Raw genomic sequence first — 13692 nt, 5'->3', positions numbered from 1 at the left:
TGAATAGAAAATGGCAACTGGCTTAATCATTATTAAATAAAAGACCTTAAAAGATATCGCAGTTGTAAAAATTTAAACAAAACAAATCATAATAAATCTATATTTTCACCACTAATTTTGATGAAAAAGATAAAGTACAAAATTAACGATGTAACAATTTCGATACAATATTTGATAAAGTATCATTGCATCGTAATCTCTAGGGGGATACACTGCACCAATAGAATCCTAGATGGTGTCATTTCCACTGAAAGCAAGTTATTTCTGATGCAATTCTGGATGCATTTTAAATTCAAATATAATCAAGGATTATTAAAATTGTAGAATCTAATTAGTATTATATAACATCAGAGATGACATTAATGAACAGGTTCAGACAACAAAGACAAAGCTTGAATTACTAACCGTGCACAGTGGGAACGAACACCATGTGATCAAATGCTGAATAGAGACAACTGAGACATATCTGTATTATATCAACAGCACTAGCAACAGACCTCCGACATATGGAAAGAATCGTTGGAACCCAAATAAAAGGGTTTTTTATTTTTCTAATTCACTGCAATTGTTGAATAATAGCCTGCATTTTTTAAATTCAAATTATGCAACAAGAACGATAGCATGAGTAACTAGTATGACTGGTTTCCCATGCTATTTTGTAATGCATTTCTGTATAGGCAAGCATACTGCGTAGTCAATGGTTTATTGTTGTAATAACCTCTAAATGTCTTTTGGCGTTCTGTGTCATTGGGTTGCTGGTTCATTGATGTATACCCTACATCAGCTTTTATTCATAAGACAATTGCTTAACCTTGAAAGTTGATTTTCTGTCAACGAACCAATTACATGGGTGTTACTGACAGTAAAGTAATGATAAGTGTCAAGGTGTTTGCAGATATAAATATGCTGAACAAAGAACACGACAGACCAGGAACTGATTATTCTATGCAGCTGTCATGACTAATGTGCTGAATAAGAGACATTGGGTTTATTAAAGGAAATAGTTCAAAGCATCAACATTCACTTTTTTTTGTTTTTTTTTCAAATTGAATATCTGACTCAGAATTCAGATTATGGCTATTTATACCGTTATATCAGATTGTTCCAGTCGAAACAATTGTGAGATTCCAAGACAACTATGTAGCTTTCAAATACATATGTTCTTTCTGCAGACACTTAATATTGAACACAGCATTTCATTGAAAAGTTACTTCTGTTGAACATTATAAAAATTAAAAGATGTGGTATAATTGCCAATGAGACAACTCTCTACCAGAGACCAAATGATGTAGAAGTTAGCAACTTAGCCTACATTTTTTATTCAAAAATTAAATAAAGAAAATAGCATAAGCAATAAGCAAATGAAGAGGTATTCCTGTCACATAACCAATCACACTTGTTTAAGCAACAGAACGAGGGCAACAACCTTCAAGGTGTTTACAGGTATGAACGCCCTGAACAAAGGAAGTGACAGACAAGAAATTTTCTCCATCAAAGCAGCTGTAATGACTAATGAGCAGAACAAACAAAATTAGATGGTAAAAGAAAATATTTCAAAGTAACATTTCTGAAATTTACCCATTCTCTAATCTAGTTTATCGATAATACATTGATTATAGAAGTCATTGCAGTCAAAAATTCTGTGAGATTCCATGTCAATAACATAGCTTTAAGTTACATATTTGGTATTTGCTACAAACACAGCAGATTGCATGCGTTGAACTACTTTGATGAAGGATAACTGACCTTTCTGACAGCGTCTGCATGTAATCCAGAACTTTGATCAACTAAATGAAAATCTAGAACTTTGATCTAACGAATTGATTTCATAATTTGAATGTTAATTACATTTAAAATACACTAATAAACACAGAATGTCCTCCTACATTGTCATCCTACTCTACGTGTATTTTCTACCTACGTTAACGAATGTTTTACCTGTCATTGATCAATCATCATTATGACAATTAATATATAACAACACAATTTAAACATTTATCCAAGTGAAAATGACAAGATTTTTAAATTAAAACTTCAGGATATTTTCAGAGCTTAAAATAAACATGTTTAGTTACATGTACTTCAAGACATGTACTTATTTAGTCTTTAATCATTACATGTTTATTAAAGCTTATACATGTAGTGCATCATTAAAATACTATATGTAATGTTATATACATAGTTTTATATGAATAAAAGTTGTTCACATTAAGACTAAAATTAATTTTCTCTTAATCTTACGATGACCTATAGTTGTTAGCTTCTACCACATTTCTTCTCTGGTGGAGAGTTGTCTCATTGGAAATCATATACAACATCTTCTTATTTTCATATTGTACACTTTGGTTGAAAAAAATCACTAATTTAATTCAGAATCTTAGTCAAAGTTCTAATTCATGTGAACCTTTCAGACAGATGCACGATATCTTATTACATACTTTAAAATTTGCATTAAGGTTAAAATTCATTTCCTAAATTGAAAATTTATTGCAAGGCTCGACTCTTGATTTTACTTGAAAATGTAATTTTGATTGCACAATTTAGTCAAAATTAATTTCAAATGCAAATTTTGCTTTACTGGAATCAGTATTGGAAAATCTATTGTACAAATATTATATAACAAAACAGGGAAATTGACTTGAACCTATTCACCTGGCAGGATATTGTATGCGCAATAAGGTAAGAATGGATGACAGCATATCATATTTGCTCATTGTTGAATTCTTAACAAGATCTTGTCATGGTTTAAATACTAAATGGTGTCACTGTATCTGTTGTTAATACTGATTCTATTTGTTTATGATATCAAAATTATTTCCGTCTTCTCAAGTCTAGCCAAATTTTTCTTATATTCTTATATAGTTTTTGTCCCAAAGAATGAAATTTTTGTCATCAGAAGTTACAACACTGTACGACAATAAATTTATCACATCAAGAATAGTACTGCATTTTAGCATCTATTTTAAGAATCAAGGGTTGGATTCAAGACCTTGGTTTGTAATGAAGTATTATGGTACTAAAAAAACTGGCACTAAGATCACTGAGAAAAAAATTATTTTAAGTAAAGATTGAGTAAAAGTAAGGTATGCTTTTTTCAATTAATTAAAGAAAAGAATATGTTCTCATTTTAAAAATTGTTGTTTTCAAGTACAATTTGAACAAAAAATATTTTCTCAATTAATATAGTCTGAATCAATGTCTGTGACTACATTGATCTATTCTAAATCTGATCTTACAATCTATACTATTAATGAGAAGACCTCATTTTGTGTGTCACTTCTCTTCCTTCCACAATAAATTAATCATCATGCCTCTGTGTCCTATAGGTACCATGCATAGTCGCATTTGTCATCTATTCTAATGATTATTCAGTTTGGGTTATTTTGGGAGAAAAACGAAAATAAAGGTGTCCGGATATTGATTCCATCATCGGACGGACTTTTAAGTCATAGACAAGACTTCCGTTTAGGACTGTTTTAAAATTACACATAATTTTCATAAGCACTGGGGGACAGGACAATTATTTTCGCGTTTATCTGCATGTATACTACGATCATACTACTATAAATTATAGAGACTCTCTATATAATATATCAGTGACCGCAGTGGATGATAAAGTTGGAATTGATAGTAAATAGCAAATACACTTTATTTATAATAAACAATTATGTATGTTCATAGTATACAAAAAACACGAAAATAATTGAAATTAACAGAAAACAAAAAAATAAAGGACTTTGAAAAAAGGGAGCGGGCTAGAAAATATTGTCCTGTCGCAGTACCTATGACTTTTGATACCTTTCCTGAAATTCTCCAGTCATAAAATCTTTTACAAAAATTCATCCTACTACAGTTTATATACTTTCAACCACGCTCTAAATGCCCACGATTTCGCGGGTGTGTTCTAGTATACATAAAACTAGGACAAAAACAGAAACAATAACAAAATTTTTCTACATTCCTTATAAACAAAATAAAATATTGTATATTTAAGAAGGAAAATGACCTACAATTTGATCAAAAATAACAATTACCCAACAGCATGTTTACTATTTACATCAATATTATATTTAATCCGGTAAAAAAAATAGTATTTTGATTTATATATCTAATGGATAATCTATTTCACCTGAAGCTACTAAAATATTATCAACCCATTACCAGTCTACTTAACTCATATTTTTTTCTGAAAAAAACATTAACATCAAAGCATTCATTTTTCTACCTTTAAAATGTTTTGTAAAAATGTGATCATGCTGATCATTCATATGTTTTTAATAGTGCTACTTAAGTATACATTTGTAAAGTACATTTAAAATGTTTAAAAAACATGAAAGCAGAGTCAAAAGCTACAAGACAGCTGGACTTACTTCCCTTTATTTTCTAATTTGAATTACTTCCCTTTTTCCACTCTGGGCTATTTCTCTCAAAATAAAATATATGTAAAAGATGTGTTTTGACTTCTGCAAGTATAGATCTATTTTAACTCAAGCTTTTTAGGTAGTGTTAACCAATTACCTATATACATAAATCATTTTTGTTGGCAAATAACCATGAAATCAAAGCATTCCTTTATCTACCTTTAGAAAAAAAATTGATCATGGTGATCATTCTTATCTTTTATAGTGCTATTTAATTATACATTTGTAAAGTACATTTAAAATATAATACAACCAGGAGAGGGGTTTTTAAAGACCTTGACTACCCATGAGGGTCTTGCACGGTCAGCTTTCTGTTGATAAAATACAAATCAAAAGCTTCAAGATAGCTGGACATACTTTTTTATCATTTTTAATTTTAGTTTCTTGTGTATAATTTGGAGTTTAGTATGACGTCCATTATCACTGAATTAGTATACATATTTGTTTAGGGGCCAGCTGAAGGACGCCTCCGGGTGCGGGAGTTTCTCACTGCATTGAACACCCATTGGTGGCCTTCGGCTGTTGTCTGCTCTATGGTCGGGTTGTTGTCTTTATGACACATTCCCCATTTCCATTCTCAATTTTATTCCCTTCATTTCTTAATTTGAATTACTTCCCTTTTCACAACTAGGCACAACTATTTCCCTCAAAAGGAATATTGTTTTTATTATAAATAGAGGCAAAATCTGCTGAAAAAAAATAATCTTAAACTTGGTTGAATCTGCCTGAAATGATGCTTATCAATGGACATGAAATTCACCATTTCAGAAACTAGATGACTATAAGTTATTCCAAAGTTTGTATGTAAACAGGAATGTAAATAACACAATGACATTTTTTTTTCAAATTTCATTGATAACTTTATGTATCAACTCAGCGGAATATCTTATTCATACAACAAGTATATAAGCATATCATCTCAATTTCTAACAACTGTAAAACTATCTAAAACTTCAAAGTGTATATGATATCCTGTCTAATATATAATAACAGGAATGAATTTGTCTTGAAATAAAATTTTCAAATAATCAGTAATATTCAGCTCCCCTTTTTTTAAGTTTTATTTTCTACCAGCTCTCACCAAGTCCAGCAACATTTGAAAAAAAAGTTGCAAGATGCCAAAAAAAAGGAAAACAATATTTGATAGCTGAAAAAAATCATTCTTGATATAAAGAGGATAATATAAACTTTCATTAAAGAAGTATCAAAGAGTTGAAATGTTAAATTCAAACTTAACTTAAACTAATACATTTTAAAATATCAAGAAAAATATCTTCAAACTACATCTTGTAATGTGTATAGTTTATTGTCAACTTCTTGTTAGCAAAATAACAGAGCCAATTTTCATATATCAGATTTCAGGTCATTCTAAATCTATAGGACAAAGCAAAAGATCAGTAAAATATGATCTGAAAAGGTAAAACATTCTTTTTCACTGGATAATAACATGTAGTAATCAAAAGACAGAATTTATCGTTTGATTATAACACTTCTGTCAGTAATTTTTTGGTAAAGTACTGTAGTGACATTTTTTCTAGACTAAATATCTCATAATAAGAAAATCTTTGGAATCTTCCATGTTGCCATAATGAACCCTTTGCATTTGTGAAACAATCTTTCATCTTATTTTTTTCACAAGCATAATATTCGTTTTCACCAGGATTTATTCTTTTAATTTTTGTAATGCTAACAAGGCAGCTACAACTACAGCTAAGTAAACATCGAAATCTTGTGTAGCAACGTGGGACTGTATATTAATATTACATAGCTGAGAGGGTGATAGAGCAGATTGTTAGCCTGGGAAAACATTGTCAACCAAGGCAAAGCCAAGGTTGACAATCTTTATTCGAGGGGTAACATTAAGTTCTATCACCCTCTAAGCTATGTGTCATTTAATTTATTATACTGAATGTTCTGTCATTATTGTATTTTAAACTTTAAATTAAAAGTAATTAACTATGACGTCATGTACACAACAACGTTACAGTTATCAGAAAACAACAAAATTAAAGCAAGATGTATCTATTAATTTGACACTCTATGAAAAAAGTTCTGAGGATAAAACGTAGAACTTGAGCATTGTCTTTAAAATTATTGATGTAAATTCAATTCATTTTCCTTTAAATCATGGAGTTTTATTGGTCTGCAAGGGAGGGTGACATTAAAAAAATTGTCTCCTGCTGAGCCATGGGATAGAGTAAATTATCTCCCTCGTATTAGCCAATCAGAATCTGGCATTTTAATGTGAAATATAATGAATCAAATAAGCATGTGGGAAACTTTAAAGTTACTCTGGTTGTTAAATGGTAAAGTTTTAGTGCAATATTGGAAATTGAATTATTCTTCTTATTTGGCAATGATTGATAGAAAAGTATTATTTCTATTTTATAGTACTAAATATAAAACAGGGAGAGTATCATATCCATTCTATGAAGATTTGATTTGATTTTTGATTTTTGATTTTTTTTTATATTTTTCTATTATTCACTGATTTAACATAATCGTGAATTGGATGCCTAATTTGGTGACTGGCATCCCAAAGATAGGATCATATGGGTTAATTCCCTTTACATTAAATTCCAATTACCTCCCTTTGCCCATACATCCTAACTTACCTGATGAACTTGCAGTAAATGTAGAACTTCCTCATCATTGGTATTTGAGTGGAGTGTCAGCGAAAATAACTTTTGTTCAACTTCATCAAGCCATTGAGCCAATGATTTTAGATCCTGTTGCATGTCTGAAAAAAAGCGACAAAGGTTTAAAATTTTCTCTTCTTCACTAATGAGGGCCTAGCTATTATTTACTGTGGATTCGTTTATTTTTTTCATTGGTACCAATTTTAGTGTATTAAGGTAAAATTGTATTTTTCATGGATATTTGAAATAGTAGTTTTGCCAAAGTCAGCCTACATGCCTGTAGAAAATTTTTACCTTGTTTATACTTATAAATATGTGGCTTATGAACTTAACATATACCCACGAAAACTGATATCCTACAATTAATAATGAATATACAGGAGTATTTTCATCATTTTTATTTTAGACTGAATAAAACAAAATTCAATTTAATTCAAAACCTAGTACTGTATCATGGAGGAAATAGACCTTTAATTAAAATTGTTAAAGGATGAAGTGCTTTAATTTCTATCATAATTCCTACAAACATTGAAAAAAAATTTGCTAAATATTTCAAAGCTGAATAGCGGTTAAAGATGCAAAAAATTGGGGCTAACAAAAAAATGTCACAACAACTTTAAAAGCTGGGTCGCACAATCATGTGTTCAGCAAGTACAAAACAGCTTTATCAAAGTAGCCTGTTATTATGAAAACTGGAAAGAACTACAGAGCCCTAAAGTACTTCATGATGTTCATCAGAGTAATATATCTGTATGCAACAGATTCATCTACACTTTAAAAGGAAGAGCAAAATTGATTTCTTGTATGCACTTGATCTTGATAATATGAAATCACATATTAATTGTTATTATTTCATCGCCAATTATCAATCATTTGAAACCAGGAATCTATCCCACAATGGGAGAGACTTAATTGTGTAATATTAGCGCTACACATATTGATTGTGTAATCGTAAACAATCTATGTAATTGTACAGAGACATCAATAGATCGTTATTACCTGCTATCATGCAATCGGTGTTTCTACTTATATCTTTACATGATACAGCTTCCTCTACCACCTTCCACTGCTGGTGAAGGTGCTGAAGGCATGGGGTAACCTCCTCTTTGAACCCAGGGTGGCGTTCCACCAGCTGCTGGGCATAGTCATTGATGAGACGAAGTCTGGGAGATTGGTTCAAAAGTTCTTCTTGATCCTTCTGTTAAAAGTAGAAACAGCACTTTATATGTAATTGAATTATTCATAAACTCTTCAATATGCAATTAAAATTGATTTTCTAGCATAAATAATGCAATTTAGGGCTATACAACTAAGACGTCAATCGATACTGCACTGTTAATTGAATTTGTATCATGATACATGCAATTCTTGCATTGGGTTTTGCATTTTTTTGTGGGAAAATGATTTTTAAAAGAATATATACATAGAACAACAATAGCTTATTGATAGAATAAATAAGATTATGAAATTAAACCTTTAACAGAACACATATTTTCTCAATAAATAAAAAAATTGGAATAGCTTGAAACATTTGATAATAGATTTTGCTTATTGTTGCAGTGCAATATTAAATGAGGTTGTTAATAGCAGCAGTTTTTATTTTTGAAATGCCTTGGTAAAGATTTTTGATAAAACAATTGGCTGAGAAAAATAACTAACTGGTTATTACAGTTAGTTAAATGGAAGTCAAAAACTGTATCTTTTGTATGTTATGGGTGCCATTGTTTTTCTTGTTCTTTTTGTTGCAGGGTTAATTTAAAGGAATATACTGGTAGTTCCCAAAATTGAATGGTGCAATATGTTTGACACATAATAGTGAAAATAACAAATGGTTTTTATTTTGGCCTAACTATGAAATTTAATGAATTTAATGACACAGTAATGACTACTACAACAAGAGTATATAAACACAACAAAAATATGTCCCAAAATTTCTAGTCAAGATGACAAAAACTCCTGACACATACACACTAAATGACAATATAAATCACTCTGTTATATAATTTGTATTATGTAATTACTTATTTTTTTGGCACTGTAACATTGGTGTATTGATTATTAGATGCACAGACATTCTCAGTTTAAAGCTATTACGCATCATTCTTGCAAAGTTAATGTTGCTAAAAAATCCAGAAATTTCATATCAGAAGACATTAAAAGTCTCATTTGCATTCAATAAATTTATGAATTTTGATGATAATAATTTGCTTATTTGAAATTGTACTTTTATTTCTATCAAAATAATAAAACAAGCATATCTCAATAGAAAATATGTTTGCATAAGAATAAGAATAAGAATAAGAATATTTATTATTCCAATCAAGGGCCCTTGATGGGCAGCATAACATGTACACATAAAACAATACATCATGATTTGTAACAGAAAATTTTTTTTATATATTAAAATGAAACATTAAAAAGTTCAGACAGATGTTATTATCTTCATTCTATAAAAATCACATACATTTAATTCCAGGCAGGATCAGAACTATAAAATCATTACAATTATCATTGTTATTACATACATTAATTAACATTTCGTCTAACATCTAGACATGTAATAATATAGCTCCCTAAATATTTAAGTATAGACAAATTTTCATTAGTAAATAACCAAACAAATTTTGCCTCATTTGAAAGATATATAAAATTGGGACAGATACAGTTTATCTCCTTGAAAAATATCTCCCTATCATTATTGTATGCTGGACAACTAGTAATAAAATGTTGTTCATCTTCAACCAGATTTAGAGTACATTTCATACAAAAGTGTATGATCATAAATTTCATGTCACTGTAATTACAATACGCAAGAGTTATGTTCTGCATTAAAAGAGAGGCAAAAGATACCAAAGGGACATTCAAACTCATCAGTCGAAAACAAACCGACAATAATAATAGAATATATAATAGAAAAAGACACAGAGTAACAGGAGTCCCACCAAAAACTGGGAGTGGTCTCAGGTGCTTAGGAAGCGTATGCAGATCTTTCTCCACATGTGGCACCCGTCATGTTGCTCATGTAAGTACAAACACGGTGATAAGTCTAATTCGGTAGGTCATGTTCTGGGAAAAGGGGACGGGATTATAGTTACAACAACTGGAACATATCCGTCGTCATCTGTGAAACAGATATTCCTTTGTGAGCAGCAACCCTCTATCAAAGAAATCATGATAGGAAATACAAGCCGTGGAATATCGTATCAACTGGGAGATACATAATCTCACGTATGCAGGCGCTGCTGGAATGTTGCTACATAGAAATGGAAAGTTCACACTTAGGAAGATAATAAGAAATTTTATACTAATAAGCTTAAGGTATACATGAAAAACAGCAGTGTCAGAGTGGTATATCTCCTCCTTTGATTATAAAAGCTTCCTAGTATATTAAGGTTCATTCATCACATTTCTAGTATATTTGAAGATAGTTCTGTCCATTGCTTAATATGAAACCAGACAAAGTACAGTAAACATATACTTGTAATAAATAAAGATAAAAGGGGAAGTGGTGTATACATTGGCTTTATAAAGCTAAGTCATTGGTAAGGAAAAATTAGTAGTCACAATAAAAATTTGAAAGTATTGTCAAACAGAAAGTGATTGCCCATCAGATCTGAATATGGCATACACTGCCCATCAGATCTGAATATGGCATACACTGCCCATCAGATCTGAATATGGCATACACTGCCCATCAGATCTGAATATGGCATACACTGCCCATCAGATCTGAATATGGCATACACAGTACAACTCAACATTGTAAACATGACATGCTTGAAAAAGAAAAATGCGGTTAAAATATATCAGTAACCTGCTTCCCACCATAAAGCATCTATTATATGCATAACTCTTTTCTTTAGCATACAGAAAGTTAAATAGGCATCAGAAACAATTTTAAATAAATTCAGCAAAGTGATAATGAAAAAGTTGGTAGAAATACTTGCTTTTCAACATACATAAAACTGAGCTGGAATTTAAAATACCTTCTACCAGACATGCTGATAACAGACCTGCCTACATTCCCCCTTTATGGGGGATATCCCCTATGAGAGGTGTTGACCTGACCCTTATAAAACTCATTTAGACTAAACAGTTTTAAAAAGGCATTCAGAAGAGTAAAAATACATTTAAACACATGTATACTCGTTCAAAACCATAAATGTTCCAATTAAGTACATGAATGACATGTATGGACATGCATTAGGTCCTCTTTTGCATAAAATCCCCTATGGAGATTTTGAAAAGTTGGCAGGTATGTGATAATGAAAAGAACCAAGTAACTAAATAGACTCCCAATGCAGCACATCACAGAAATGCCTGCTTCTGACTAGACTGTAAGTAGAGTAATGGAAATACTCTCTCATCATAATGACAATAGATTAGGTGAAACAAGAATGTGTCCATAGTACATGGATGCCCCACTCACACTTTCATTTTCTATGTTCAGTAGACCGTGAAATTGGGGAGAACATATGTTTAAACTTCTCAAATCCACTTATGTTTTTTAACAGTTTCAATCAATGTACTGCATTAGAAAACATACATAGGAGTTAAAGAATGACGGACCAGGAATCTGCTAAAAAAAAAATTTGGAATGATCTGGGTCACATAGATGGCCATACGCCATAACATGAAAGCAATTGCTTTAAAAACTACCTTGACCCAAAACTTTAACCAAAAATTTTAACCTGAAGCGGGACAGACGGACGGACGGACGAACGGATGCACAAACCGAAAAACATAATGCCCCTAGGTGGGGCATAAAAGATTTGGCTTCCTATCTTACTGATAACGGAGCTGGTATTAGAAATACCTGAACTCGGTACATAGTCAATTTACAATAGAGAGTGGTGGAATAGTTTCAAACCCAACAATAGAGGCTTCGAGAAAGCTGTAGATATATTTTCTTACCCACTTATTTACAAAGGAGCAAGTGGTAGACAAATTTTTAACCAAATTTACAGAAAATAAAGCAAATGGAGCAAAATGAAATGGACTTCATTCCCTACATACTGTCAATAAACCAAGAATTCAATTTTCGTAATTTGGTAATTAAGATAAAATCATTTAAATATTCCCTTGCATAAATTTGATCATTCAGGAAGATCAGAATGAGTAGAAGTAAAACCTCACATATATATGTGGTACATGAAATCATGAATTTAAACCCTACACAAAATGAACCACTAATTACAAGCAACATGCAGTTGTTAAAAAGTTAACATTGTACATTTGTGTCATTAGAACAGTCTGGACTGAAATTGCATCCAGCCATTATCACAAATTTCTATCTCACACTTTCTAGACATAAATTAATACCTATGTAGCCATTCAGCCAAGAAAGTTAATAGCAACCGACAATTTTTCATTGAAGTTTGAATGTGTTTTTTTTCTCCAATATTTATAGAAACTATCTTTATGCAGGACATTGATAAATTGCTATATATGGTCAAACTTGAAAATGATGCATTCAGCTGTATGAAGCCATCATCCATGAAAATAATGGTAATTAAAAACGTAGACTAGTGTATAAAATAAGAAGAGAGCACCATGGATACAGGTTTAAAAGTTCAAGTATGATTTACAATGTATAAACTTGGCATAACCCTGCAGCCATCATAATAAATCAGATTAAAAAATGTGATATCCAATTCATCATATTTTTATATTCTCCATAACACTGTAAATAAATACATAATCCTTTGTCAAAACTTGCCAATTATTATAAAACCTTATAAGTATCATCAAAACACTGTGAAATGTAATACCAACAAACCAAGTCAACCCTAGGTCATCTTTACTTTAAAAATTGGAAGGTGTTCAATTATCAGTGAAATTTCACACAAGACATTATGACCTTATGTATAATACATGTACTATGAAGGTTACAAATTTTAAAGTATAGTAGTGAATGGTAGCTCCTCTCTCACTATAAAGTCCCTCTCAAGCTGTAATTTCTTTGTAATTCAGCCACACACCAGAGACCACATGCATTGCTATATACAACTTCGTAAAGTTTTAGCACTTTTACTACGACTGACCTAAATTTGTTATTGATTCACCTTCTAATGTGTGAAAAACAATCCCTTTTAACTGTGATGTTTTCTGGTGTGACTATACTAAAACATGAAAAAAACTTTTATTTTTCTTCAATAGCAGACTAACTTGAAATTAGTGTACTGTAAATTCAGAAATTATTGCGTGCATTTATTATTGCGATTTTGTCATTTTAGACTAAAATGCGATTTTAATTTTTGCGATATTGAGAAAAATCCTGTTTAACTCATATAAAAAATTTCAAAATGCGAGTATAACCCTGTCGCATTTTTCGCAATAATAAAAACATCGCAATAATTTCTGAATTTACAGTATTATATACCCAGTAGACAGATTTCCTCTGTATAAGGAGTGCACAGAAATATTTGACAATCCACCCTTCAGCTGAGATTTTTAATACAATTTTCAAGATACTTATATAAAGCATTCAGTCCATGGTTCACAGATCTCTAGTTAAGAAATTCCAAATACATAATACATTTGCATAAATGAAGAATTTGTCAATAGAGCATGCATAATATGCAAAAGTAAAGTGCTTTTAAATGTACATGTGTTATTATAAAGATTCATTT

General features: G+C 30.9%; 1 protein-coding gene across 4 annotated transcripts in view; it reads right to left on the bottom strand.

Moving 5' to 3' along the window:
- LOC127738580 (uncharacterized) overlaps window positions 1-13692 on the bottom strand; it is a 73627-nt gene that overhangs the window by 39479 nt on the left and 20456 nt on the right. For all 4 annotated transcript variants that reach the window (XM_052249888.1, XM_052249890.1, XM_052249891.1 and 1 more), the window contains exons 4-5: window positions 8060-8258; window positions 7037-7161 (exon numbers count right to left, since the gene is read on the bottom strand). In XM_052249888.1, coding sequence (XP_052105848.1) covers window positions 7037-7161; window positions 8060-8258 — 324 coding nt within the window. The remainder of the gene's footprint in view (window positions 1-7036; window positions 7162-8059; window positions 8259-13692) is intronic.

Source organism: Mytilus californianus, unplaced genomic scaffold (assembly GCF_021869535.1).
Source record: "Mytilus californianus isolate M0D057914Y unplaced genomic scaffold, xbMytCali1.0.p SCAF_4, whole genome shotgun sequence".
NCBI classification, from domain to species: Eukaryota; Metazoa; Mollusca; class Bivalvia; order Mytilida; family Mytilidae; genus Mytilus; species Mytilus californianus.
This window is presented reverse-complemented; position numbering and strand designations above follow the sequence as displayed.